This window comes from Panthera leo, chromosome E1 (assembly GCF_018350215.1).
Source record: "Panthera leo isolate Ple1 chromosome E1, P.leo_Ple1_pat1.1, whole genome shotgun sequence".
NCBI classification, from domain to species: domain Eukaryota; kingdom Metazoa; phylum Chordata; class Mammalia; order Carnivora; family Felidae; genus Panthera; species Panthera leo.
Window position 1 is genome coordinate 55,481,914 of NC_056692.1, and position 24,986 is coordinate 55,506,899.

General features: G+C 59.8%; 3 protein-coding genes across 8 annotated transcripts in view; 2 read left to right on the forward strand and 1 right to left on the reverse strand.

Annotated features, from left to right (window-relative positions):
- Positions 1 to 156: 156 nt before the first annotated feature.
- CASKIN2 (CASK interacting protein 2) lies at positions 157 to 13,714 on the reverse strand. Of its 4 annotated transcripts, none has more exons than XM_042914838.1 (20): positions 13,629 to 13,714; positions 11,929 to 12,042; positions 7,745 to 7,796; positions 7,116 to 7,213; positions 6,573 to 6,718; positions 6,378 to 6,473; positions 6,161 to 6,291; positions 5,875 to 5,983; positions 5,473 to 5,581; positions 5,134 to 5,228; positions 4,685 to 4,946; positions 4,444 to 4,565; positions 4,292 to 4,352; positions 4,123 to 4,214; positions 3,801 to 3,911; positions 3,621 to 3,722; positions 3,370 to 3,508; positions 1,729 to 3,204; positions 1,417 to 1,639; positions 157 to 992 (listed from the first exon to the last, which is right to left on the reverse strand). In XM_042914838.1, the coding sequence occupies exons 2-20, from the start codon at positions 12,020 to 12,022 to the stop codon at positions 902 to 904; spliced, it is 3,609 nt and encodes a 1,202-aa protein (XP_042770772.1). In that variant the 5' UTR covers positions 12,023 to 12,042; positions 13,629 to 13,714; the 3' UTR covers positions 157 to 901. The 4 variants fall into 4 exon arrangements, with proteins under 4 accessions (XP_042770772.1, XP_042770771.1, XP_042770773.1 ...); XM_042914837.1 differs by having other exon boundaries at positions 11,929 to 12,471; XM_042914839.1 differs by lacking the exons at positions 7,116 to 7,213; positions 11,929 to 12,042; positions 13,629 to 13,714 and having other exon boundaries at positions 7,745 to 7,774.
- Positions 13,715 to 14,855: 1,141 nt separating this feature from the next.
- On the forward strand, positions 14,856 to 22,094 carry TSEN54 (tRNA splicing endonuclease subunit 54). The gene is made up of 11 exons (XM_042916868.1): positions 14,856 to 14,908; positions 15,034 to 15,198; positions 15,300 to 15,363; positions 15,447 to 15,530; positions 15,853 to 15,951; positions 16,980 to 17,032; positions 18,532 to 18,633; positions 18,852 to 19,495; positions 20,558 to 20,618; positions 20,971 to 21,087; positions 21,603 to 22,094. The coding sequence occupies exons 1-11, from the start codon at positions 14,859 to 14,861 to the stop codon at positions 21,751 to 21,753; spliced, it is 1,590 nt and encodes a 529-aa protein (XP_042772802.1). The 5' UTR covers positions 14,856 to 14,858; the 3' UTR covers positions 21,754 to 22,094.
- Positions 22,095 to 23,291: 1,197 nt separating this feature from the next.
- The window catches only part of LLGL2 (LLGL scribble cell polarity complex component 2), a 34,589-nt gene continuing 32,894 nt past the window's right edge, over positions 23,292 to 24,986 (forward strand). For all 3 annotated transcript variants that reach the window (XM_042916352.1, XM_042916353.1, XM_042916354.1), the window contains exon 1: positions 23,292 to 23,394. The gene's annotated coding sequence lies outside the window, so the exon portion shown is untranslated. The remainder of the gene's footprint in view (positions 23,395 to 24,986) is intronic.

Below are 24,986 nucleotides of genomic sequence, written 5' to 3' on the forward strand. Positions count from 1 at the left end.
GGGGCCCGCCCAAGACTTTGGCTGGTGAGGGAGCCCCGAAAGCGAGGGGAGGGCCCGAGCCTTCCTCCTTCCACACTGGCAAGAGCCCTCAGGTCTGGCTCAGGTGAGAACCCTGGGCTCGGAGGTCCACGGCACAGATCCAAACACACAGCCCGATCACGTGGAATGACACTTTCATTGGTGTTAGTTGGGAGAAGAGGTTAATGGTTACAGAGCCGGGGCCTGGGCCAACCAGATCAGGCTTCCGGCCCCGAGGTGGGCAGTGGGCACTCTTGCTGTGGTTCGAAGCCCCTTCCCTTGTGTCCTCTCAGGTGGTTATAGATAGAATAAATTCCATTTAAAATATATGCATTTCTCTCTGCTTAAAAAATAACATTTACAGTTGAAAAAGTTTGGACTTTGGGCATCTGTCAATCCCACTGCCCCCATGCCCGCCAGCTTTTCCTCACTGAGGGCAGGCAGCAGCAGGAGCAGGGGCTGGCCTGGGCACCGCCACCGCCGCTGACAGCAAGCCCCTGGCTGCCTATTTCCATGTCCTGTGTATACCTGTGGGAACTGGGTCAGACACACAGCTTTCTCCAGCCTTTTAGAGTGCCAGGACAGCGCGGCACAGCAGGCGTCAGTAGGTCCTCGGCACAGACACTTGAGACATTGGAGGTGGTAGGAGGGCGGAGGAAGCTCTGACCAGGGTCCCTGTCCACGGGGGCAGGGCTGTCTGGCCAGATGACGCAGCGGGAGGGAGCCCTGCTGACATGTGAGGTTCTGACAGGTCCCCTCAGCCTGTCATGAAGACCGCCCCCTAGAGCTGCAGTGCTGAAGGTCGCTGGCTTGGAGCAGCAGGGGGGACCCTGCTGGGGGCAAAGGCAACAGACGCTGCACCGCTGACGGCTGCCAGAAAGTCTCAATCAAGCATGGCATCCAGCTGGTCAGCCAGGGCATCAAACATGGTGCTGATGTCATCCAGAATGTGCTGGGTGGAGGTGCCGGGAGGGCTGCAGCGGGGGAAGGACTGGGTCACATCAGAATGCACCTGCTGGCCCTGGGCGGGCAAGGGGCTGTTCCTGAACACCTGGCTGGTGCCAAGCACTTTGTGTGCCCCTTGCTTCTCCCAGCCTGCTGAGGCAGCAGGCGCTAGTGTCCACTTAGTGAGAGCTCCGGGGCCCAGGAGGAAGTGCTGTGCTCAAGCTCGCGTGCCTCTAAGCGATGGCCCCCAGGATTCCCCCCAGGTCACATCTGGGGAACTTAAGAACCAGGGCTCCTCCTGTTTTAATAGGGGTCGCCCGGGCCTAAGGATCTGTCTGGGACCACGCCCCCTCCCACATTCCCAGGACCCCGGGGAAGAGGATTCAGGGGGAGCTGTTCCTTCCCCGCAGCCTTCTCTCCCTCCCTGCCCACCGGGCACCCAGCACCCCTCACCCTTCTCGTTCCTCTGTGCCAATGCTCTTCTCTGCGGCCCTTAATGCAGCCGCCAGGGATGAGCTGGTCTGTTCCAGTCTCTGCTGGGCCCGGCCAGAGCCCACGGCTCCAGTGCTCTCTGGCCTTGGAGGGGGCACGGGGCGGGGGCCAAGCCGAGGAGCCAGCTTAGGACCAGAAAATGCCAGCTGGGTGCAGGCCACAGACACAGGCTTGGGGGCTGTTCCTGCAGAGACAAAAAGGTTGGCCGTGACTTGGCTGGGCTTGGCACAACCCTTGCAAACACTGCCCCCTCCCGCAGACCCTGCCTCGTACCTGCACCCGGCACCTTGATGAGGGCAGCGGGGGAAGCCGGGGGCTCGGTCTCCCCATGCCGCCAACTGCCCGCCGAGTTCTCCAGAGCAGGCCCAGAGCAGGGGGGAGCAGGGGGCTGGGCTGGGGAGCCGGAAGAAAGAGGGGCTGGAGCTCCCTGAGTTGGAAGGCTGCTAGGGTCAGGCCGGGGAGGGCTGGGAGAAGCTGAGGAGGGGGCCTCGCCGGGGGTCTGGGAGGGCAGGGGGGCAGCGGGGCTGGGCGTGGCACTGGCCACTCCGAAGGCCAGAAGTGCCGTCTGCAGCGGCTCTCTCTCCCGGCATTTGGGCCTCCGCTTAACAGTGTCTGATTCTGTGAGGTTGAAATCGAGGCCAGCGGGCACAGGCGTCTCCCGGGGTGGGGGGCCAGCTGGCTTCGGCCGCTGTTTGATAGTCAGGTTCCCCTCCTCGGCAAACGGGAGCCCTTCTCCTGAGCTGCCCCGAGATGGGGGCGTCCCCTCAGGTCCTGGCTCCTCCTCCTCTGTGTCCGACACGGGGCCAGCTGGGGCAAGTGGGCCGGGGGGCTCTGATGGGCCAGTTGGTTCACTTAGTGTTCGCCTTCGGGGCACAGAGGCCCCCTCCTTGGGCCCCGGGCTTCCGTCTAGTGGAGGCGGCTCCGTGGTGGGGCCAGAGACAGAGCTGAGGCGTTTAGGGGGTGGGGGTGGGGGGCCTTTGCGTCGGGCACGAAGGGCAAAGGACTGGCTGCGGGGGGCCCCTCGAGCTGGAGTCGGGCTAGGGCTGGTCCGAGCTAGGGCACTGCGTCCCGGTCGCCGAGTGAGGGTGGCGTAGCTCCCCAAGGCACTGCCCACTGGCCCTTCGGCCTCTCCCTCTGCTTCCCCCTCGGTGGGGCCGGGGCGGCTTAGGCTATGGGACCGGCGCTTGGGCCGAGGTGGGTCTGGAGGAGTGGCGGGGGGACCAGCCAAGTAGGAGAAGGCACGAGGTGCACCAGGAGGTGGCCCCGGGGCTGGGCTGGAGGGTGAGCCCTGGGGATACATAAAAACATAAGGCGGGGGGCCTTGACCAGGAAGTGGGGAACAAAGCTTCGGGGGCCGCTCTGTGCCCTCTGGAAGGTTCCTCTCCTGTGGGGTGCTCGGGTCTCCACCACTGGGCTGGGGGGCCGGCTGTTCCTGGGAGTGACCGGACCCTCGTGAGCGTGCTCCAATGCTCTCCTGGCTGGGAGAGCGGGCAGGGGGCAGGGGGAGGGGCTCGGGGCCACCCCCAGCCATGGCTGCCTGTAGCTCTGGGCTCAGCTCACTGCCCTGAAAGGTGAGGAGGCGTGGGCCAGCTGCAGCCGGACCGTCCCCGTTCTCCAGCCCCTCAATGGCCATCAGCTCCGGGCCTCTGGCTAGACGGCGGCCACCTTCAGCTGGGGCCTCCCCCTGCAGTAGGCCCCGCCGAAGCTCGGCCAGCCGTTTCACTCCCAGCATAAGCTTCTTCTGATGACCTGAGAGGGGACGGGTAGAGGCAACAGGGTTAGCGGGGGCTACAAAGGGTCACCTTGGTCCCCCTGGGATCCCATTCTCCCTTCTGGGCCTGACCCCTGAAATCTTTTTAGAGACCCTGGGAGGCACGTGGGGGCCCGGCCACAAGGCCCCAGGGCAGTCCTCACCGAGCTTGTTGACCCCGATCTCTTGCAGCTCCTCCCAGGTGAGGTCGGCCACCAGCCCCATGGAGTCGTAGCCACTGCTCACCAGCTGCTTGTGGTACTGCGGCAGCCCCAGCGCGCACAGCCACTCCAGCAGGTCCGCCTGGAAAAGGACCCCAGTGGAGCCGGGTCCCCAGCCAGCCTCAGCCCCCAAGCCAGGAAGGGCCCACACAGCCATGGCTGAAGGTGGGTGCCGGCACCAGCCACCTGCTTACCGGGATGTAGTTGGGCAGCCACTCGGCGATGCTGAGCTGAGCAATCTCCGAGGCGATCTTCTTCCTGTGCCCAGGCTTGGTGACCCCGATGGCCGTCAGGTCCTGCCACACAGACTCGTGCCGTTAGGCCCCCGCCGGTACCCACTGGGCCCTCTGCTGCCTTCCTGCTGTGGCACCTACCTCAGGCGTCATACGGCTGATGGTTGGCACGTCGTAGCCGGCCTGCAGGAAGTGGGCGGTGTAGCCTTCCAGCTGGAACTCACTCAGCCAGTTATGAATGGCCTGCGCATCCTGTGGCGGGCGGGCAGAGAGTGAAGTTAACAGAGCGGGGTCTATGGAGGAAGAGCCGAGGCTGGGGCCCAGCCATCAACCCCAGCCTCCCCTCGGGGCCCGGCCAGAGCAGGGACTTGAGTCCATACTGAGGCCCATCCCACGCCGGGCCCACAGCCCACTTCTCATGCGGGGGTGGTGGTGGTGGGGGGGGGGGGGGGGGGTGTCACACCTTCCCCTCCAGCAGCTGCTCCGGCCTCACGTCCTGGGTGAAAAGCTGTTCCCCAGAGTGGTAGTTGACCAGAGGGCGGTGGCTCAGGTTGTCTTCAAGAGGGAAAGAAATGGAATCAGGGGTGGCAGGATGGAGGAATGCCCGCCCGGGTACCATTTACCCTTCCTACCTGCCAGGGACGGGGGGTGCAGTCCTGGCAACACCTGGTCCTCTCCGGGGGAAGGCAGTGGCTAGAGACAGGACAGGAGCTACTCAGCACGTCGGGGAGCTGACAGCGGGGCGGAGGGCTCTGTCCTAGCCCCAAAGCCCCCTCCCTCCTACCTGAGCATTCTCAATAAGAAGGCCGGTGCCATGGCCGTTGGTGCCCTCGGAACTCTGCCCGCTGCCGGCACTGCGGATGCTGCCCACGCTGCCCTCGCTGCCCACGCTATTCCTGTCACCTGCTGCAGGGGCACAGGCAAAGGGGTTAGAGCCCCAGTTGGCCTCACCAACAGCTGACTGGCAGCTTGCCAAGACCAGACACCCACCCCAGTGCCCAGCATTGCCCTCTGGGAGGATGTACCTGGGCTATCTGGGCTGAGGCCCACCCGAGGGAGCTGGCCATAGGTCAGAGAGTGCAGGGGGTCATCGGCAGGGGGCTGCTGTGTCCGAGAGAAGCCTGGGCGGAGGGGGGTGGGCACCGATGGGAGGCGGGGCGTGAGGATGCCCACTCGCTTGCTGACCACCTCCACGATGCCTGGGGGGAAGTAGCCCACACGGTCCGTGCCCCTCTGGCTCTCATGGATGTGGCCCTTCCAGCGGCCGTCGGGATGTTGCTCAAGCACCTGAGGCAGATGGGGCATGGGGGGGTGACGGCATCGATCACTTCCTGCACCAAGCAAAGGCAGGCAGCCAGCCCTATAGCCATGGTCCAGCTTTTCCTTTCCCCGCAAGGAGCTGATGCCCAAGTGCACCCACAGTTCTGCCCTTCCTGCCAGCATCCGGCCCAATCCACCTGTACCGGGGCCTCACCGTGATGACATCCCCTGCCCGGACATTGAGAGCAGTGGGATCGTGGAGGTTCCAGAAGTCCTTGAGTGCTCGGACCTTCAGGATCCCCGAGGCCTCTGAGAGAAGATACAGGGCTGGCATCATCTGAGGGTCCTTAGGGTGTCTTCCCACCCCTCCTGTCCCTTTCACGACCCTCCCCCGGGTTCCCGTTACAGCAGTCCCCTGACCAGCCCTAGGTTTGGGGGTGTGGCATCTTGCTCCTGGGACACTGCTCCTGCTCCACTTCCTCGTACCCACTGGAGTGGCTCTGGCCACCCCCTCCCCCAACCCTGGGCTGGGTCTCCCCTCACACACACTCACCACGCAGCAGCTGCTTGATTTCTCGGCTGGCCTGGGAGGTGGTGAACTGATTCACAATGTCCAGCGCCGTCTGGTTATACGTGTTCCGAATGTTCACATCCACCCCGCCCTGGGTGCACAGTGTGAGCACACACTAAGAGCTTCACTGACCACCTCCCCCAGTCCTCGTGACTACCCAGGAGGCGAACGGTACCCACTACTTTCGAATTTTACAGACGAAGAAATGGAAGCTCAGAGATAGGATCAAGGACGAACTCAAGGTCATTCAGCTAGTGACAGGCAGAAGTGGGGCTTGAACCAGGTCTGTCTGCTTTCCAGTCACAAGGCCACTGCTTACCCAAACACCACCTTGTGGGTGGAGACCCCCTCCCGCGTGCGGGCTGCCTGGGCGCCCACACTTACCTCCAGGAGCAGCCGGACTACCTCGGTCTTGCCATACAGCGCAGCCTCGTGGAGTGCGGTGCCCGTCTTGGTCTGGCGGTTGATCTCGATCCCAGCTCTCAGGAGCTGCCTGTGGTGTAGGGGGGGTGGTGAGTCACGGGGGTGGTGGGGGCAGGGGAGGAAGCAGACTGCCCCTGGCTGGGAGAGTGATCCAGAGCGAGAGTGAAGAGGGCGGCAGGGCACCGAGGGGACATCACCCATTCCACAGGAAAGGGATGAGGAAGTGGGGGTGGGGGGCGGTGGGTACCTGATGACCTCCCGGTGGCCGTTCTTGGCAGCCAAGTGCAGGGGCGTGGTGTAGTTGGGGTCGCACGGGTCCTTGGCCTCACCCTCCAGCAGCGCCACACACAAGTGACTGTTCAGTAGTAGCTGGGCCACCTGCAGCAACCAGCACCCAGGTTGGGCTTCCTCCTGAGACCCCACAGATGCCCACGCCCTGGCACCCTAAGGGCTACAGGCCTCACCTTAAGTCGCCCAAACTCGCAAGCCAGATCCAGGGGCGTCTTCTTTGCCTTGTTGACCAGGCAAGGGTTGGACTGATGCTGGAGGAGCATTTCTGACTGGGGTGTAGGGAGCGGAGTGAGGCGTCGGGCCTGGCCAGCGCCCCCCACCCCCACGCCCCGGCCCCAGCGCCCCTGCAGGCAAACAGGCTCTCATACCACTTCATAGTGTCCGTACTGGGCAGCCAGATGCAGTGGGATCTGCCCGTCCAGCGAGGCGGCGTTCACGGCCGCGGAGGCCCGCAGCAGCAGCCTCACGGGCTCCAGCCGGCCTTGCCAGGCTGCGTAGTGCAGTGGGCGCATGCCTGCAAGGAGGGAAGGCGGGTCGGGGGAGGTCCTGGGATGTGGTGGGGTCAGGGGAGGGAACTGAGCAGACTGGAGAGTCACCCTAGCTGCAGGGGGAGACGGACCCAAGGGCGGGATGCTGGTCTGGTCAGGGAAGTGTCTGGTTGCATGGGGCTGAAGTCAGAATCCCACCTTGCCCACCATGGGTGATTCCTCACGACAGGAAGGTAACCTCAGCCTCCTCATCTGGAGAATGGGGTGTTAGTACCACCCACGACCCCAGAAGGCTGTGAAGATTAAAGAGGTCAAGCATCTGCAGGCCAGAGAAGCTGTGCCAACACGTATTAGCATTGCTAGAGCGTAGCAGGAGCGAACTCTGAGCACAGGGTCTGGCTAGGGGACACACCGGGGTCTCACCATTGCTGTCTTTGATGTCAACGGTGGCCTGAGCCTCCAGTAGCAAGGCTATGAGCTCCAGGCTGCCCCCCAAGGCGGCATGATGGAGGGCAGAGAATCTGGTGTGGTGGGTGGGACACAGGGCAGGGGTGTTAGCGAGCGGTGCCCCACCCCCCAAATCCTGGTCTTCCACACCAGACTCATCCTGGAGGCTGGCAGGGATGAGTTACTTGCCCACTGTGCCCCCGCTCCCCCACCCTGCCAGCCCTGCCGTGGGAGCGCAGAGCAGCGGGCTACAGCATGAAAGGGCTCAGTGTCTGGGCTGAGAGGCCTGTTTGTCTGGCCTCCCCCCCCAGCCAGCCCAGGGGAGGGGGCCGTGGGAGCAGGAGCCCGAGGGCTCCTACCCTCTGGGGAGAAAAAGGGGGCCTAGCAGGAATCTGACCCAGGAGGCCCCTCAGAGAGGCACCAGGGCTCCCTCCCCTCACTCAAGGATAGCTCCACAGGCAGGAGGGTGGGCAGGAACCAAAGCTCTCAGCAAACACCATTCAAGGGCCAAGTTTGAGAGGGGAAGGGATTCTAGGGCCCAGGGCTTTCCCTTTACCCCTCCCCCACCCCCACAGCTCTCGAGGGGGACAGGGGCTCACACTCACCCATCAGCATCCTGGTAGTTGACGTTGAGTCTCTTCGTGGAGCCGAGGAGCTCTGGGGGATCAGAGCAGAAGGCATCAGGACACGTTAGAATGATCCGCCCTTACCTGCATCCTAACCAGCGCTCCCACCCCACCCTGCTCCCTAATCCAGCTGACCTCTTGGTGTGCAAGAAAGCACCTGCCCCATGGCCCTTCTGTGATCCTGTCCCTGTGGTTCCCCACCCGGCCGGCCAGCCCATCCGCTTGAGGGCACCCAGTGCAGGGAGCTGCTGCAGCAGTGGCCTGGCTTCCCTGGGCCCCCAGCCCAGCTTGTTTATAGAGCCAAAGGGGGCGGGAAAGGGGGGGACTGGCATGCCGTGCCCTCAATGGACAGGCCCACGAATGCATGGTTAGCATTCCTGCCTGAAAGGGCCAAGGAGTGTCTCATTGTCCCACTGGGCCGAGGGGGGCTGCGAGAGAAAGGAGAGGGGCACTAGATGCTGGAGGGTTGCGGGGCAGATGCCAGGAGTGGGCCCAAGCCGGGGACATCCCTGAGTGGAACGTGGTGAAGAAGGTGGCATCAGACAGAACCTGCGCTGTGCCCAGCTCTGCCATGTACCGGCTGTGAGATCCTGAGCAAGTCACTTAACCTGTCGGGCTTACTGTCCTCATCTGTAAAATGGGCCAATCACAGAACCGGCTCACCAGGGTTGTGAGGATAATGCCTGACCCTCGTCTGCACGCCAAAGATGGGAGCCGCTGCCCTTTAGGGCTCCTTACACGTTAGCCATCATGGCCCACATGCCGTCCTTCAGCAAAACTGGTACAGTCCCCCCACTGGCTCCTGTCAGGGAGATAACTGCTGATTCTGCACCCACAGGCTCCCCAGCAGAGATGTCCACGCCCCGGGCACAGGGCTCTCTACGGGGTGGTGGCCAGAGGAGCCAGGGGCACGGGCAGGCCGCTGGTTCATCCCTGTCAGGAATGGTGACAGGATTCAGGCAGGTGTGCTCCTGGCAGGGGCCAGGACACAGGAGGGGGCGGTCCTTGAGGGGGAAGGGGAATGTCTGTCACAGGCGGGCCCCTGCCTCCTGCTGGAACCCACCCTTGCTGGGAAGGAGGAGGCCTGGCTCAACCCAGGCTGGGCAGGGTGCCAAGCATGCTGGTCCAGGCCTGCCCTCCAGGCCCTGGTGGGCCCCTGAATACCCCAGCAAGACAGGGCTTCATTCCAACAGGGAGGGATCGACGCGATAGTGAGGAGCATGGGATGGGGAGAGAGGGGACAGCTACGTTTAGGGCTGAGCCGAATTAAGCTATGTACTACGCAGAAAAGGTAAATACAGAGCTGGGCAGTGACAGAAGGGGAGAAAGGGTGGGGCTGCTGGAAAGAAACATAGGCCTCCCAGCCTTCCTCGAGGCCCCTTGGAAAGCCCTTGTCACACAGAGCCATTCAGGGCAATGGAAAGGAAAGGGGCTTTAGAAGCAGGAAGTGGTGTGGTCCAAAGTCTCCCCCTTACTGGCTGCACGACCTTGGCCAGCCAGGGTACCTCTCCGAGCTTTGGTGAAGACAACGAGGTCAGCGGGGAGGACACACAAAAAGTCCCTCCACCTGCTGCCAGCCTGGAGAGTCCGGAATGGGGCAGCTCAGTGGTGAGATACAGCCCCTCCGGGGAGTGGCAGGACAATGTGACAGGAGGGACAGGAACAGGGGCAGGGGCAGGCTGGGTGGCTCTGTTCTTTCCAGAACAATGGCCGGAAAGGCGGTGGGGGAGAGGCTCAGAGTGACTGGGCTTGGGACCTTGGCTAGAGGGCGGAGGGTCCTGGTTCCTGGCAGTGGCTCCAGGCACTTCCCCTGCATCACAATCTTCTTCCCCGGCCTGGCTCTGGGGGTAGAAGGGTCACTCCTGATCTAGGCTCAGCCAGAGGATGTGAGCTCACTGGGCCACCCTCAGCCCACCCCATTTCCTCTGGCCAGAGAAGGAGACAGCTCAGAAAAGGGAGCAGGGGAGGGAGAGAGGGCAGGGGTGAGGCCAGGGCAGCTGCTCCTCTCTCCTCCCAGCCACCTGCTCCTTTAAGAGGACCTGGGAGGGCAGGGAATGCCAAACCACCAGTGACCAGATATCAAATGGAGGAGGCTGAGGGAGCACCTCTCTTTGGCCAGCCAGAAGGTTCTAGCCATCCACCAGAAGGATAAAGGGGAACCCTGGCACCTCCCTTTCCATCAGTTTCCTCTGCCTCACTGTGATATGGAGTAGGAGTTCCCAGCCTCCCTTCTGAGAACTGTTTTAGAGTCACCTGGAGACCGTTTTGATTTGCAGAGTCACAAGAGCTCTAGGATGATTCTAACTCTGAGGAAGAACAGGGAGTTGGCACTTTCAGAAAAACCACTAGGTAATTCTGACGGGCAGCTGAGTGCAGGAGCGAGGAGGGAGGACAGGGACCCTGATCTGCCACATAATGTCTGTGTGACCTTGGGCAAATCACTGAACCTCTCTGAGTGTCAGTTTCCTTATCTGTAAGGTAGATGTAGAAATACCCATCTCACAGGGAATTGAGGGATTATAACATCTCATAAACTGTGGGGTCTGCAAGCATCACCTTGTGATCTCCTTTTTGCACCAGATTTCCTAGCTTCTCAGAGGACTGGGAGGGGAGGCTCAGTGCCAGGGCCTCACAAGGAGGCCCAGGACTCTGTCACTCTGTGGCCATGCCTACATTCTGCACAAGTCTCCTTGGGGGCTGAGAGAAGGGATCTCTTCCCCCATTGGCATTTTCCCCGGGGCGGGGCACCTTCCCGGGGCCTAGGAGTCTGGCTGTGAGGTTCCCGCCACCAGCCTCCAGACCCCACCCACTTGCCCTCCCGAGGGCCTCACTTTGAGGCCCCAGAGCTGTGAGGCCAGCAGCAGCTCAACCAAGGCCCTACTGGGCAGGTCGCCAAAAACAACACAGAGGTGAGGGGAGGAGGGGGAGTGGTTCCCACTCTTGGGCCTCCAGGGCCCTCCCAGGACCTCCTTAGCACCTTCCTCCCATCTGCTCAACCTGCATCTACTTCCCCAGGGCACAGAGACCACCCGCTGCCAGCGCCCCCCACCCCAGCCACCATTCCCATCTCCCCATACCTTGGGTCTCCTGCCCTAGTGTGCAAGTGGGTGCACATACACGTGGACAACTCCCAGGCCCTTCAAATCCATCCTTCTGGCACCCCAAACTCCCAGGTGTGGGTGAGGATAATTATATGTCTTCACATAGTCTGGGGGGCCCCTTCCTGTGCTTGGGGCTATAGCCCCGGCACTCTGAAGGAACCTTCCCACACCCAGCCCCGGTCTGGTGGCAGGGGCTACCTCCTGCCCCTGCTGGTCTAGGAACACAGAACGAGTCCAGTGTCCTCCTGGGGCTGCCCAGAGAGCTCGCCCTGAAGTCCAGAGGTCCACTCTCCTTGGAGGAGTGGGGTGGGGAGGGGTCTCACCACAGAGGTACCCAAGAGATGGGGCTCAGGTGTGGCCACCCATGCATAGAGCCCCTGTAACCCCGTCAAGACTAGAGACCCAGGCTTTGGAGAAACCTCTAGAAAGTTAGCTTTGGCCACACACACACACCCCAGGGGATACAGACAGATAAGTCCAGGGGAAAGGGGCTTTAGCAAGAGCTGAGATAGTGGTGAACCTTGTTTTAAAGCAGTAGAGATCTCTTTTTAAAAGCTATCTTACAGGCATCCCCACTATGCTGACATAAATGCAGAGATGCAGTTGCTGAATTGGGGGATGGGGCTGAAGCTCTAGCTATTCAGTCTTTCCCAACCCACTGCCAGAAATCTCGTGGCTCCTCTTCAGAAAAACCACCTGCTAAAGGCAACTCCATGAGGGCAGGAATTTTGGTCTGTTTCATACACTGCTGCAGCCCGGTGTGCCTAGAACAGAGCCTGGCACACTGTAGGCACTCAAAAAACCCTTGAATGAATGTATTTCAACCCTTTTACTTTACAGGTGAGAAAACTGAGGCCCAGAGAAGTTAAGTGATTTGCCTAAGGTTACACAGCCAGGGGTGACTCAACTTCCTCTCTGGCTCTCTCACAGAGGCATTCCTTATACAGAATAAGACGGTCCTCCTACTCAAGTCCCCAGATCACAGTGATCCCCAAGCCTCTCTCTGAGCACACAGGGGAGGGTCTCAGCTAGACAGTCACCCCCCCACCCCCAAGCACTCACTTGTTTTTGCAGCCTTGACTTTAGCCACCAGTTTCTGCACACCAGTCACATCTCCATTCTTGACAGCGAGGATCAGGTCCTGTTCACGACCCATTCTGGTCCCTGGGCTGGGATCTGGGATCAGGAGTCCGGGGCAGAGGCAGGAAAACTTTAGGTCTAAGCCAAGGTCTCAGGGTACCATGCTTTGGCCCTTTGGAGGGCCAGGTGTCCTGGGGGAGTGTGTCTGGTGTCCCAGGCAGTGGGCTTCTTGTTAGGCACTGATGGGTACTCCCTCAAGGTGTTTCGTGAGCTGCCACCACAAGCAGGAAAACCGATCTCTGAGGGGGTGGAGGCTGCGTGGAAATCTGGACAGATATCTGCTTGCAGCGTCTGACGGCCCAGGGATGGGCTGGGGCTGGGCACGCCGATCTTCCCAGTGTGGCTCAGGAGCACCGGCGCCCACCCAGAGAGCAGCCAGCATTCCCTCGGGCCTCGGGCAGCAGCAGTGGACAAATCTCAAGGGTCTGGAAAAGGTGCAGTGCCTCTGCTGAAGGCGGGCCAGGCCTGCAACGGTCCCAGAAGTGGGGCTCAGAAGAAGAGGAAGACAGGGCTTCCAGGGAGCCCCCAAGCCCCCCTAGCTGCCCTTTTGAGTCAAGGAAGGGCCAAGCCACTCAAAGCGGGGAGACAGCTGCCAGGCATGAGAGCAGTATTTGGGGGAAGGAGGTGACTTTCTGGGAGGGGGAGGCTGAGTCACTGAGGCCCCAGGGCACCTGGCAGCACCTCAACCTGGGGGCAGGAGGGGCCCTGGCAGCACGACACACTCGACACACTCGGGCAGGCTGGGCCAGCAGCCTGTTCTCCACAGCCTGGGGCTCTGACACCCACAGACAACTGGTGGGCCAGGAGGTGGAGCCTGGAAGGGTCAGGCACAGGCAGGCGTGCAGGGGTCACTCCCTGTGGAAGGTGCCTGTCCCCAGACTCCTCCCAACCGAAGCTTTACAATAATAGCTGGATGCCCTAGCCCCAGGCTCTTTATGAATTCAAAGGGTGGGGTGGAGAGCTTATAGCTCCCCATTTCTGGCCGGGGTCGGCCTGCTGGACAGGGAGGCTTTACAGCACCTGTTGCTGACCCATCCTCAACCCTCGCACGGGATGAGGAAGCAGCTGGGCAGAGAACAGAGACAAGAGCTGGGGTACTGTTTGCAAATGGGGCTGCCTGGCCCCCCAAGCCTGAACCTGAGGCCCGGAGCTCCGAATTCGCTGCAGAAAAGCTTACGTCAGTTTTCGGTGGCCAGGAATTTGTTGCCCAAGTCCTGTGGCATGAGACCCGCGCAGGCCTGGGGCCCTAGCTGGGGTCTTCTTACTCCCAGAACGTCCCAAGCCCAACCCAGATGGCACTCCTGCTCTTGCCCGCAGCCGACATGGGAGGAGGGCGCCCCTGGTAGAGCTTGGGGTCGGGCTGGCTCCCCCGCCCCCCGGAATGCCAGTTCAGCGCCGCGCAACCCCCCAACCCAGCCCAAGCCAGGCCGACCCGGGGAACAAAGCGGCGGGAGCGACCGGGAGAGCCAAGCGCCGAAGGGATTGATGCATGAGGACGGAACACGGGCGCGAGGAGAACGGAAGGAGCAGAGAGACGAAGGCGCCCGCCGATCGCGAAAGAAAAGTTAGTTTGCGCCCGCCCTCAAAGGTGCTGACCACCAGCGCAGGCCCCGCAGTCTCACCTCTCCCAGCTGCCCCGCCGGGGGTCCGGCTGGCCTGGCTCAGTCCCTGGCACTCTGGACCGTGGCTCCCACTGCCCCCCTTAGCCCCTTTCTCCTCCTTCTCCTCCTTTTCCAAGGCCGGCTCGGCGCCTCCCGCAGGAAATCCCGCCCCTCCCCCCTCCCTCCCGCCGGATCGGGAGCAGAGGGACCGTCCCGGCCGCGCAGTCGGACTGTCAGTCAGAGCCTGCGGCCCCGCCCCCATCCGTGCCCCGCCCCGCCCCCAATAGCTTTCGTCCGCCCTGGGCACGCTGGCCCGGTCAGCGCATGCGCCCAGGTGAACGGGCCGGGGAGGGGTGAGAATGCGCGCCGCGGTGTCCCTGTTGCGGAGCCGCTGCCACCTGGGGCCCTAGAGTTCAGACCTAAGGGCGAGATGCCCTGCTTATGACTGGGTGGCAGAGAAGACGTTATGTGAAGGGGTCTAGAAACCGAGATGTGGGGACCCCACTTGGGAAGCCCCCTTCCTTTTCGCCCTTCGCCCCTACTGGGACTCCCACGGTGACCTCCGCCCACGGCCAGAGTCGCCGACTCAAAGTCGCTGGTTAGAGCAATGGTGCCACCTAGCGGACCATGTCGGAGAGGCGCACGGTGGCTGTTGCAGGGACCCCAGCCTCCAGGAGGTGCTAATGACGGGCCGGAGTGGCGCTTCAGCACCATCGTGGGCCGGACAGCTCCTCCCGCCCCCGGCCCTGGAAACCCGGCTTCTGAGCCCCTCGGAAGGGACCCAATGGTAGACCGAGAAGGAACTCCGAACCTACCCAGACCGCATCTGACAGCCCACGATGGCCAGTCTACGAGGCTGGAATGCGAGAACCCACAACTCTCCCTTCTCTAAATCCTTTCTTCCCTCCTTGTCCAGCCTGAGTGGTGGAGACTAAGCGTCCCAGGGCTAAGGAGGGGAAGATCACTCATTTATCCATACTACACTCTCAGACGCCGGGTTCCTCAATTTTTACTAGAGAGGAGCCCAGGGCAGGGCTGGGGAGGAGAGGAGCTCCTACAAATCCAGAAACCTGCAATCTCTCTGTCCCCGGAATCGAGGCACAAGTTTATTGGCAGCGGTAAAACAGGAAGGTGGGAAGCCGGTTGGTTGAGCCCGCAGCGGTGGCAGGATCCGCGGGCGCTAGGGCCCCGCGGAGATCAGGCGGTGGGCGGGCCGAGGGCGGTGCGCGCGCAGCCGCAGACCTCGGCCCGATGGAGCCCGAGCCCGCCGAGGTGGAGGTTCCCGCCGGGCGCGTGCTCAGGTGCGTTCTGGCTCAGGGAGGCGCGGGTCACGCGGCGAGGGCGTGGGGAAGGGGGACGGGAATCCGGGACGGGACCGGGCGGCCCTGACTGTGCGCCGCTGACCCCACGTCCCTTCCTTCCCCAGTGCCCGGGAGCTCCTCGCCGCCCGCTCGCGGTCCCAGAAGCTGCCTCCGCGCTCGCATGGGCCCAAGGACTTCCTCCCCGACGGCTCGGTGGCCCAGGCCGAGAGGCTGCGCCAGTGCCGCGAGGAGCTGTGGCAGCTGCTGGCGGAGGAGCGCGTGGAGCGCCTGTAAGGGGGACGGGCCGGGGCGGGGCCGGGGCAGGCGGGGCGGCCGGACCGCGTAGACTGCGCGGGTGGACTGAGACCGACTCCTCCCTACTCTTCGCTAGGGGCAGTTTGGTGGCTGCCGAGTGGAGACCGGAAGAGGGCTTCGTGGAATTGAAGTCTCCAGCGGTGAGCTGCCGGGCTCAGGGAGAGAGACCTGCCTTCTCTGCCTTTCTGGCTCCTTTGTGACATTTGCTCTGGGTCCTACACAGGGTAAATTCTGGCAGACCATGGGCTTCTCAGAGCAGGGCCGACAGCGGCTTCACCCCGAAGAGGCCTTATATCTGCTGGAGTGTGTGAGTGGGGCCCCTGGGGGGTGAGGGAGGGTTGGGACCAAGGAACCCAAAGGACGTTTTTATTGGAGAAAAAGTGTAGATGCAGCGGAGTATTCAAGAAGCTTGTAACCTGAATTCCAGAGCCGGAGACAAGAATACCGTGTAGAGAACAGGGATTCCAGTCCAAAGCAGTGGTGCTGCCCTCCTTTCCCAGTTGGCCATATTCTTGCTGTGTGATGCTGGGGGCGGGGAGGGGAGAGGGCGCCCATATATCCCAGCCTGGAAGTTGCCCCACTGGGCGTGCCACCACAGCCACAAGGTGAGCTGTTGACCCCACTTCCAGGGCTCCATCCAGCTTTTCCACCAAGACCTGCCACTGTCTATTCAGGAGGCCTACCAGCTACTGCTGAGTGAGGACACCATGACTTTCCTGCAATACCAGGTATCTGCCACCCTCTCCCAGGAGAGGAGTCACCCATCCACCCAGTCAGTGAGGATTTGTAAGTACCCATGAGGTTCTAGACAGGACAGGTGAGGGCTCTGCTCTCATGATGCTTGCATCCTAGTGGCAATGGGTAACAAGTGAGCAAATCAACTGAACGATTTGACTTCACAGAACCAAAGGCTAGGAAGAAGACAGAGCAGGGTAACAACCCAAGGCTAGAGACAAATGTGGACATCACGAGCACATGGACGGTGTTTAAAACCACAGGGCTGTATGGGAGTGTAGCCAGAGTAGAGAGCTGTCTGAGACCAGGAGCACTCCAGTGTGAGGAGATGGGGTGTGGGGGCGGCGGGGGGGGGGGGGGGTGGGGGGAGATAGAGAACCAGAAACAGGGACTGAGGAGTGTCTGACAGCCCAGGAGAAAAACCAGGAGGGGTGGTACCATAGAGGCCGAGAGAAGGACAAAGTGGGTGGCTGTGGTGAAGGCTGCTGAGAGATCAAGCAGGATGGGGGCACTCCTGTATACATCTCTCTGATGCGGGCATTAGAACACAAGGATGGACGTGGGGTTCTTTACCAAAAACCACTCCTACTGTACCCCTGTCTGTGGAGGTGTAGGGCTGAGTGGCAGGGGGAGGGGGTGGGCTGTCTACCACCTTTGCCACCTTCTTGTTCCCGTTGTAGTCAGGAGCTTCACTCTGGACAGCTTTGGTATCATAACGTTCTAGGGTGTAGTTCATTTCCTGCCTCATCAGCTATTGTTTTTTGGGGATTCCACATTTAAATCAAGAAAGTGCTAAATGTTATTTGTGCCCAGAGTAAGGTAAGCAAGAGACAGGAATTCAGAGACTGAGACCTTCGTTTGGGGAGGGTGTGTATAATGGAGTATGGTCCAACCCATGCCAGGGTTTGGAATCGGGGTGTGCAGGAGGGGCAGGGGAGGGGGGTGGGGAATGGCTCCCGATTGGAGGAACCATTTGGTGCTTTCAAAAGTGGACGTCTGATCTTTACTTGTTCTCTTTGAGGTCTTCAGCCACCTGAAGAGACTGGGCTATGTGGTTCGACGATTCCAACCAAGGTAAATCCCGATCCCATCTCCCATTTGTTCTAATCCTGGGACCTGGTAGACAAGCCCCAAAGTGGAAAATGGCCTCTCCTTGGCTGGAGACATGGGCTCTGTTGGAAATGCTCTATTGAGAGGCGCGTTGGGACAAATCTGGGTCATTTCAGCTTATCCCGGGCTATCACATTGAGCCCCATCTTCAGCCTGTTCGCTCCACAGGTAACAAGTGAACACTTGCAGCTCACGACAGGTCCCTGGCATGTAGCTGTAGCACCAGAGCAGTGCCTTAATCGGGGTGCGAGCACACTTGATGAGGGCGTGCCTGAATGAAGGACCAAGTGAGGAATTAACAGTTGAGTTGGGTCTCACATACCTTTTGCCGAGTTAGATGTTCTTTCTTTCTGGGGCCTCTAAAGATCATCACCTTAGTAGCCCAGCATTGCTAAGAGTCATAGAGATGATCAGCCTTAGAGTGGAAACTGGTACAGCCTTCGCTGATTCACAGTACGTCGCGAAAGCTCTGGGACAGCCATGTCCTTTCGTTCCTGAAAGTGGGATATATCCTAAGGAAATAGTCACAGATGTGTGCATAAGTTCACCTGCGAGAATGTTCAGTCATTTGACAATACTTGTCGATCGCTTGCTGGGTGCCAGGCCCCGGCTCATTGGTGAAGAAAGGCAAAATCACTGCCCCCACAGAATTTGCATTTAGCGGGGACCTTACATGAAGCATCATCACTTTGCAAAATGGTGAACTTGGAAACATCCTGTGAGTTCAACGGGAAGGCATGGTCACACAAATTATAGTTTATCCTTTAGAGCGGCACTGTCTGGTAGAACTTTCTACGGTGATAAAAACAGTCTATGTCTATGCCATCCAATATATGTGGCTTTGCAACTGTGGGACTGAATTTTTGTCTAGTTTTCATGGATTTAAATTTAACCTTAATGGCTCCTTGTGCTAGTGGTGGGTGCCATTTGGACAGTGGAGTCTTAGCGCCATAAAAAATCATGGCAGGGAAGAATGCTATAGTGGTAAGGGGCCGTGTCTGTAATATATATTCTTAAGTATAAAAAAGACTAAATAGCAGTATGTTAGTACAATGTCATTTTTTGTAGAAAAAGACATATGGAGACAGTATGTGTGTTACAGGGGTATCTGTGGTTTTGTTCATTTTTATCTTTCTGTATTTTCCAAGTTTTCTAGTTCTCTTGATTTTTCTCACCAGTGATTAATCATTTATTGCTGGCTCTGCAGGAGCCCGGGTTCCAATAAGTCTCTGTTCAGAGGTGCCATTGGTGAGACCCAGAGGCCTGGGCAAAGATGCATGGGCAGGCCCCTGTGATTGCCCCCATTCAGCTCGCTTGCAGGTCTGCCCAGGGCCTTTGCCCTGGCGTGTGGCTTTGACCCTGGCCCACCGACTTGTTCCTCTGGGCCAGTGCCTCACAGATTCTACTGGGAACTCCAAAGTGAGGAAGTCGGTCTGTTGCCTACCCAATTCTCAACCCCACAGCTCCATCCTGTCCCCTTATGAGAGACAGCTGAACTTGGATGGCAGTGCCCTGTGCTTGGAGGATCGGAATGGCAAGAGGAAGAGGAGGAGCTCCAGCTCTCGGTAATGCTCCCCATGTGGCCACACACCCCCCCAGGGAGTTCTGGGGAGTGGAGCTGTTGAGGGAATGCTCATTTTAGGAACCCTGGAGAATGCATTGTCTTAAGAGCTGGGTTTGGGCGGCTCCCTCGTAGGACCCTGGAGGCAGTAGGCGTGCGTGGGACGTGTGCACTTCAGCAATCAGGAGCAGATGTGCTGGATTTCCTCCCCACGTCCCTCAGGTCCATTAATAAGAAGGCCAAGGCCCTGGAGAATCCCCTACAGGGGGTGGATGAGACAACTGAGAGCCTGACAACCTCCAGCCCACCTCCCTGCAACCAGAACAGCCGATGCCCAGAGGAGAAACCTCAAGAGTCAAGCCCTGTAAAGGGTCCAACGGGTCCCTCTCTGCTTTTGGGAGCCCTGGAGCCCTGGCCTGGCCTGGCCAACGAGGGGGGTGGGTGCAGCCAGCAGAGTGGCAAAGTAGAGAATGGGGTCAAGGGGGTTCGTAAGCCACGCTGGAACTTTGAGCAGATTTCCTTCCCCAACATGGCTTCAGACAGCCGCCACACCCTCCTGCTGGCCCCAGCCCCAGAGCTGCTCCCAGCGAACGTCGCTGGGCGGGAGACAGATGCTGAATCCTGGTGCCAGAAGCTGAACCAAAGGAAGGAGAAACTCTCCAGGCGAGAACGGGAGCAACAAGCAGAGGCCCAACGCTTCCGGGAAGATGTAAACGCAGATCCCGAGGTGCAGTGCTGCTCCAGCTGGCAGGAGTACAAGCAGCTGCTGCAGCGGAGGCACCTGCAGAAGAGCCAGAGCCGCCCCGCACACCTGTGGGACCAGCCGGTCCACCCCTTGCTGAGTCCTGGCCAGGCAGACTCCCCAGGTACCCCCTCACCCTGCCATAGCCCCACAGGCCCCTGGCAGCTGAGGCATCCTAACGCTTTGAAAGGGGGTATGGATTGACCACGACTAATTGAGGCTTAAGAAAGATGGGACCGAGAGAGCTGTCAGTGGAGTGGAACCCACAAGGACAGTCTCTTCTGGAAAGCAGCAAAAGGACCCACGTGGGAAGGTTTGGAAATGGCAAGTCTGTGTCCGGGGAGAGGCCAGGAGGAATGAAAACTACAACTAGGGCCTTAAAAATAATAAGATGCACGTGGATGGCTCTGCCACCAGCTAGCTGTGGTCCCCTGTTCTCCCAGCTCTGTTAGAGGAGAACAAGGAGGTGCCATCTTGGCCAAATAAAAGGAAGGCTTACTGTGTATACCCTGCATGTTTAAGGACAGGGAACTAAGCACTGGGTGTTGTATGTAAGTGATGAATGACTAAATTCTACTCCTGAAGCCAATATTACACTATATGTTAATGAACTAGAATTTAAATAAAAACTTGAAGGATAAAAATTGGGAACTGACAGGGCAACAACTATATTAACAGATTCAGGAGACTGTGATCTTTTATAAGAACATGGGAGATTCCAAGTAACTAGATTAGGTTTGCCAGATGAGTTCAATTTGACTTTCAGATAAACAGCTAACTTTTTTTTAGTATAAGTATATTGCAAATATTGCATGAGACATACTTATAATTTAAAAAAAAAAATCTAAGTCCGGCAATCGGAAACTAGATGGCACATTCAGAAATGTCAGAGGAGTCTGTGGATGGTGGACTGCTCTCCCCAACACGTTGTTTTCTTTTTTTTTTTAATGGCTATTTATTTATTTAGAAAGAGAGAGAAAATGTGTGCAAGCAGGGGAGGGGCAGAGAGAGAGGGACATACAGAATCTGAAGCAGGCTCCGGGCTCTGAGCTGTCAGCACAGAGCCCAATGTGGGGCTCAAGATCATGAACCGCGATATCATGACCTGAGCTGAAGTCAGACGTTTAACCAACTGAGCCACCCAGGCGCCCCTCCAACATCTTATTTTGACCTTATGTCCTTACAGCCACAGTGCTTCAACAGATCTCTGTGCTGCAGACCACACACCTCGCCGATGGAGGTACATGGTGAGTTTCCAGGTAGTGCCTGTCTCCATAGCACCTTGGCTGCCAGCAGGAGTTGGCAGCTGGGATTTGACTCCTAAAGTTGCGCATGAGCTGGGGGATCATTCCAGGGACCCTTAGCCTGGCTGATATTCTAGGGGAGAGGGAGGGATGAGTGGCAAGAGGTAGATTTAGCCCGAGGGTTGAGATAGGCAGCTGAGCCTCCCTCTGCCTAAGTGGCACCTCACAGCAGGCCCTCAGTTCCCCCTGGAGGAGGCCTCTTCCTGGAACTGGAGGAGGAAAAGCATGGCATGGAAAGGAAAGGGGGAGGAGTAGGAGATTCCCTGTTTCTTAAGGTTTCTCACTCTGTCTTCAGGTTGCTGGAGAAGTCTGGAGGCTTGGAGATCAGCTTTGACATTTACCAGGCTGATGCTGTGGCCACATTCCGAAAGAATAACCCTGGCAAGCCCTACGCCCGGATGTGCATTAGTGGGTATGAGACCATTGAGCCCTACCCTCAGGTTACTGCCAGTTCTCTTGTAAACCAAGTGGACGTCCTCTCCATGTCCCTGGGCAGTCTGGCAATCTGAAAGAAACCAGAGGTCCAGAGAGCTGTGACTGACCCAGGGCCACACAGCCAGTTAGTACTACAGGAACTGGAGCTTTCCCAAATCCTCAGCCCTTATTCCTGGCATTTTTGGTAGTCTCTCTCCTGTGCCAATTTAGTGCAGGGCTCACCCAGTAGGAGGGATATGAATCAGAGGGATTCACAGGCTAAGAGTGGTGAGAACCTTACTTTTCCTAGCCCCCTTATCCACCCAAGGCCCTGGGTTGCTCTTGGAGAACTTACCAGAGCTATGCAGTTTGCAGACAGGAGAGTCCAGCGCCAGACTTCTTGTACCCCCAACTCCTGTCTTACCATCTCCCTTCCCTGGCAGCCTCAGAGGGCTGGGTCTCAAAGCTTATGGTTGCCTATGTCTCTGTCTCAGTCTAACTTTATCCCTACAGATTTGATGAGCCAGTTCCAGATCTCTGTACCCTCAAGCGGTTGTCCTACCAGAGTCGGGACGTTCCTCTGATCTTTGCCCTGGTGGATCATGGAGACATCTCCTTCTACAGCTTCAGGGACTTCACGCTGCCCAGGGATCTGGAACACTGATCACACCGCTCTGGCAGGGCTTGGGACCTGCCCTGGGGAACCTGGACTGTCTACTCTCAGGGACCATCTCAGCTGCCTCCTATACCCAGACGCTGACCTGTAGCTTCAGGAGCTAGTCTGGGCCTTGGCCCTGGGTGTCTGATGCTTGCAGGAGAAAGATGCCATGCCCCCTACCTGGCTTCCATAGCCCCATGCCTGAGATCGCCGCCTTGCAGTGATCCCCTTGGAACTCAGGACTAGATTTCAGAGACCCAGCGGGGTGGGGCAGAAGAGAGGACTCTGTGCCTTTAAATGAGAGGGTGCCTGCTTCGTGCGATAAAGCCAAAGCCATTAAAAAATAGATCCATTTTCTGCTGTGACTGGAGATAGTGAACAAGTCCCCAGCCCGATCCTGGGAGTGCAGAACAACACTCCCTCTCCCTCCATCCTGTGGTCCGTGGGAGCTATCCCCCAAGGCTCTCACCTCTGCTTTGCAGACCCACAGAGAGCGAGGGCTTCTCTGGTGCGGAAGCAGAGAAATACTCAGGAGGGCAAGAACGCCACCGCGCACCTTTGTCAGGGCCTGTGCAACCAGGGGACGGGAAGTCACAGACCTAGTCTTTTCGGCTTACTGCATGGCAGTCCGTAGAGGGAGGCTGGCCTCGATGGGGCCTTCCCTGAATGCAGCCACATCTGGGCAGAAGGGCGGTGGAGAGGCACCATATCCATGTGGCTTGAACCCTGGCGGCTTCGAGTCGTGCTGTGTGTGGAGCGTGCCATTCGTGTCCCCGGCCTCCGCGCCCCTTCCGTTCGCCCCTCCCGTTCGCCCCTCCTCGCTCCAACCCGCTCCCCCTTTGTGCTAAAACCTCTGGTCAATGTTGCTGTCTGTCCCTTGGGGCATCGGACACCGTCCTGCCTCAGCAGCAACTCAGAAGACGGGGGTCCAGGCTTGGGGCCCGCTCTGAGAGGAGGCGCCTCGCGGCGACACCCCAGTCCCCAGGCCACCACGCTCTAGGGCCCCGAAAACTGGCCTCCTGTCCGCGGGTCACCGGCTCTGAGTGGGCTGGGTGTTCTCGGGAAGAGCCGGCCTGGCTACGCCCCTCCCGCAGCCGCTTAGGGCCGGCGTGGGGGAGGGACGGTTCCTTTCTGCGGCCCCGCCTGGGAGGTGGCTAGGACACCGGCGCGTCCCAGGGACTATTTCCTCCTCCCGGACGCGGCAGGACACTGGGCGCGGCGTGCGTCGTGAGTTCAGGTGAACGCAGGTGAGGCCGGGGGGCGGGCCGGCAACGCCTCGTGCATATTCACGCGGGCCGCGGGCCCGCCCCCCGCCTTCCCCCGGGACGTGGATTGGCCAGAGAGCGGCCACCGCCCGCCTCCCGAGGGCGCCCTCGCTGCACTCCCGCCCCGTCGGCGCAGAAATGCAGGGGGCGGGGCCAGTCCCGGGGGCGGGCCGCTGGGGCCCGGCGCTCGCGGCCCCGCAAGCCCTCCCGGCTCGCCCTTTATGTAAATAGCAGCGGCTCCGCCCCCTGCTCGCCGCGCCGGAGGTGAGCAGGAAGGAGACGGCCGCCCAGCAGCCCGTGGGCCGGCGGCGGAGTGAGCGGAGCCGGCGGCGGGAGCCGTGGGACGCCGAGGCCTCGGACGGGGGCCGGCCTGGGGCTCCAGGTGAGGCGCGGGCCCGGAAGCACCTAGCCGGGCCCGCCCCCTCGGGGCGCCCTCCACTCGGGGCGGGAAGGCTGGGGAGGGCCGGGACCCCTGGTTCCGCGGAGCGGGGCGGGGAGAGCTGTACAGGTCCGCTCGCCTAGCCCTGGATCCCGTGGCTCCGTTCGTCTGGGAGAAAGACACCTGTAGGAATTGCGGCTGGGAACTTTTTCCTGCCTGAGCCGCGTGCGTTTCCCCGATTTGAGCTTTGGAATTGCCCAGTAGCGTTGGCTTGGGGAAGCGGGGAAACAAGTGCCCGGCCGGGCTGTGAGTGCAGGAGGTCGCCGGCGGGGGTGGGATCCCCGGGCCTTGGGCCCCACGTGCAAGGCGCCTGGCCCAGGAGGCCGGCGACGCGCGTCTCAGGTAGCCCGCTGTCTTCGAGCAGCGGCCGGAGCACGTTACCTCGGCGGCTTAGTCCCTGCCCCTGCCATCTGGGCCCACTCCCGGCCGGCCCTTTGTGCCTCCTAATCCCCGGACGCAGGAAGCCCGCGGGAGGGACTTCGGTCTCTGGGCCTTTCTCCGCGTCTGGCGGCTTTGGACACCTTTAAGGGAACGTTTGGAGATCCAGTAGGTTTTCCACAACGACGCGGGTGGGGTTGTGTTGCGATACGTCGGGACTTGGTGAGGAGTGAAAAATATGGTCTTGCCAAAGCGTGCAAAGTGTGCTCTCGGTTTGCCCCCGCTGGACACTTTGTACACACGCGCAGCTTTGGCGGTGAGAACTGACTAACCGGGAGAACCGTGGCGTGGCCCCCTCGGGCTCTCACCTGAGATACGAGGAGCTTTGGGTGAGGCGGCGGGCCTTGGACTCCGGGCCCCTTCCCGTGGGGATCATGTGCCAGATGCAGGGCGTCTGAACCGGGGCTCTTGGGATCTTACGCAGAGTTTACAACTCAAAGTCCTGTCAGGCCGCAGAGGGGATTGTGAACAGGGAGGGGAGCTGGGAGGGAATGAATGTCAGGGATACCGGAACCCCCAGGTGGGAAGAATGAAGGGGTAGTCTAGAAGAGCTGTGGCCCAACCCGGGGTCACAAGGGCTTTCCAGGAAGACAGTCTGTGTCTGTGTGAGCTGAGGCATTGGGAAGGGTCCTCGGACACATGGTCCTACTTCTTTATCTTATCTGGTTTTCTTAAGTGATCTGCCCACAGTGCTTACCTATGGCAGTCAAGGCTCTAACCCAGCTCTGGGGGCTCTGACCACTGCTCACTCCTCTTCTCCAAAGTTAGACTAGGCCAATCTCTGTGGGGGCCGATGGACAGTGTTGCCAGTGTCTGAGGTCAGCCTGCTTCCCTACTGTTCCTTGAGTCAATGGAGTGTCCCCTTTGGTGGCAAAATGATACAATTTCAATAACTTCATAATTTAGCACTTAGGAACTTTTGAATACAATGGCATTAAAAGAATAAAAAGGCCCGTAATCCCAGATGAACGGTTAGTTTAAAAAATTAAAAAGGCAGTAGGAGCCTGGGACACCTGGGTGGCTGAGTCGGTTAAGCGTCCGACTTCAGTTCAGGTCATGATCTCGCGGTCAGTGGGTTCGAGCCCCACATTGGAATC

Coding starts and splice junctions, on each gene's coding strand:
- TSEN54 (XM_042916868.1), top strand. CDS start 14,859: ATGGAGCCCGAGCCCGCCGAGGTGGAGGTTCCCGCCGGGCGCGTGCTC. Junction 15,199..15,299: donor GAGGAGCGCGTGGAGCGCCT/GTAAGGGGGACG, acceptor ACTCTTCGCTAG/GGGCAGTTTGGTGGCTGCCG. Junction 15,952..16,979: donor TGACTTTCCTGCAATACCAG/GTATCTGCCACC, acceptor GTTCTCTTTGAG/GTCTTCAGCCACCTGAAGAG.
- CASKIN2 (XM_042914838.1), bottom strand. CDS start 12,022: ATGGGTCGTGAACAGGACCTGATCCTCGCTGTCAAGAATGGAGATGTG. Junction 6,719..7,115: donor TGACATCAAAGACAGCAATG/GTGAGACCCCGG, acceptor CCCTCCTTGCAG/GCATGCGCCCACTGCACTAC. Junction 4,353..4,443: donor TTCTTATTGAGAATGCTCAG/GTAGGAGGGAGG, acceptor TCCTGTCTCTAG/CCACTGCCTTCCCCCGGAGA.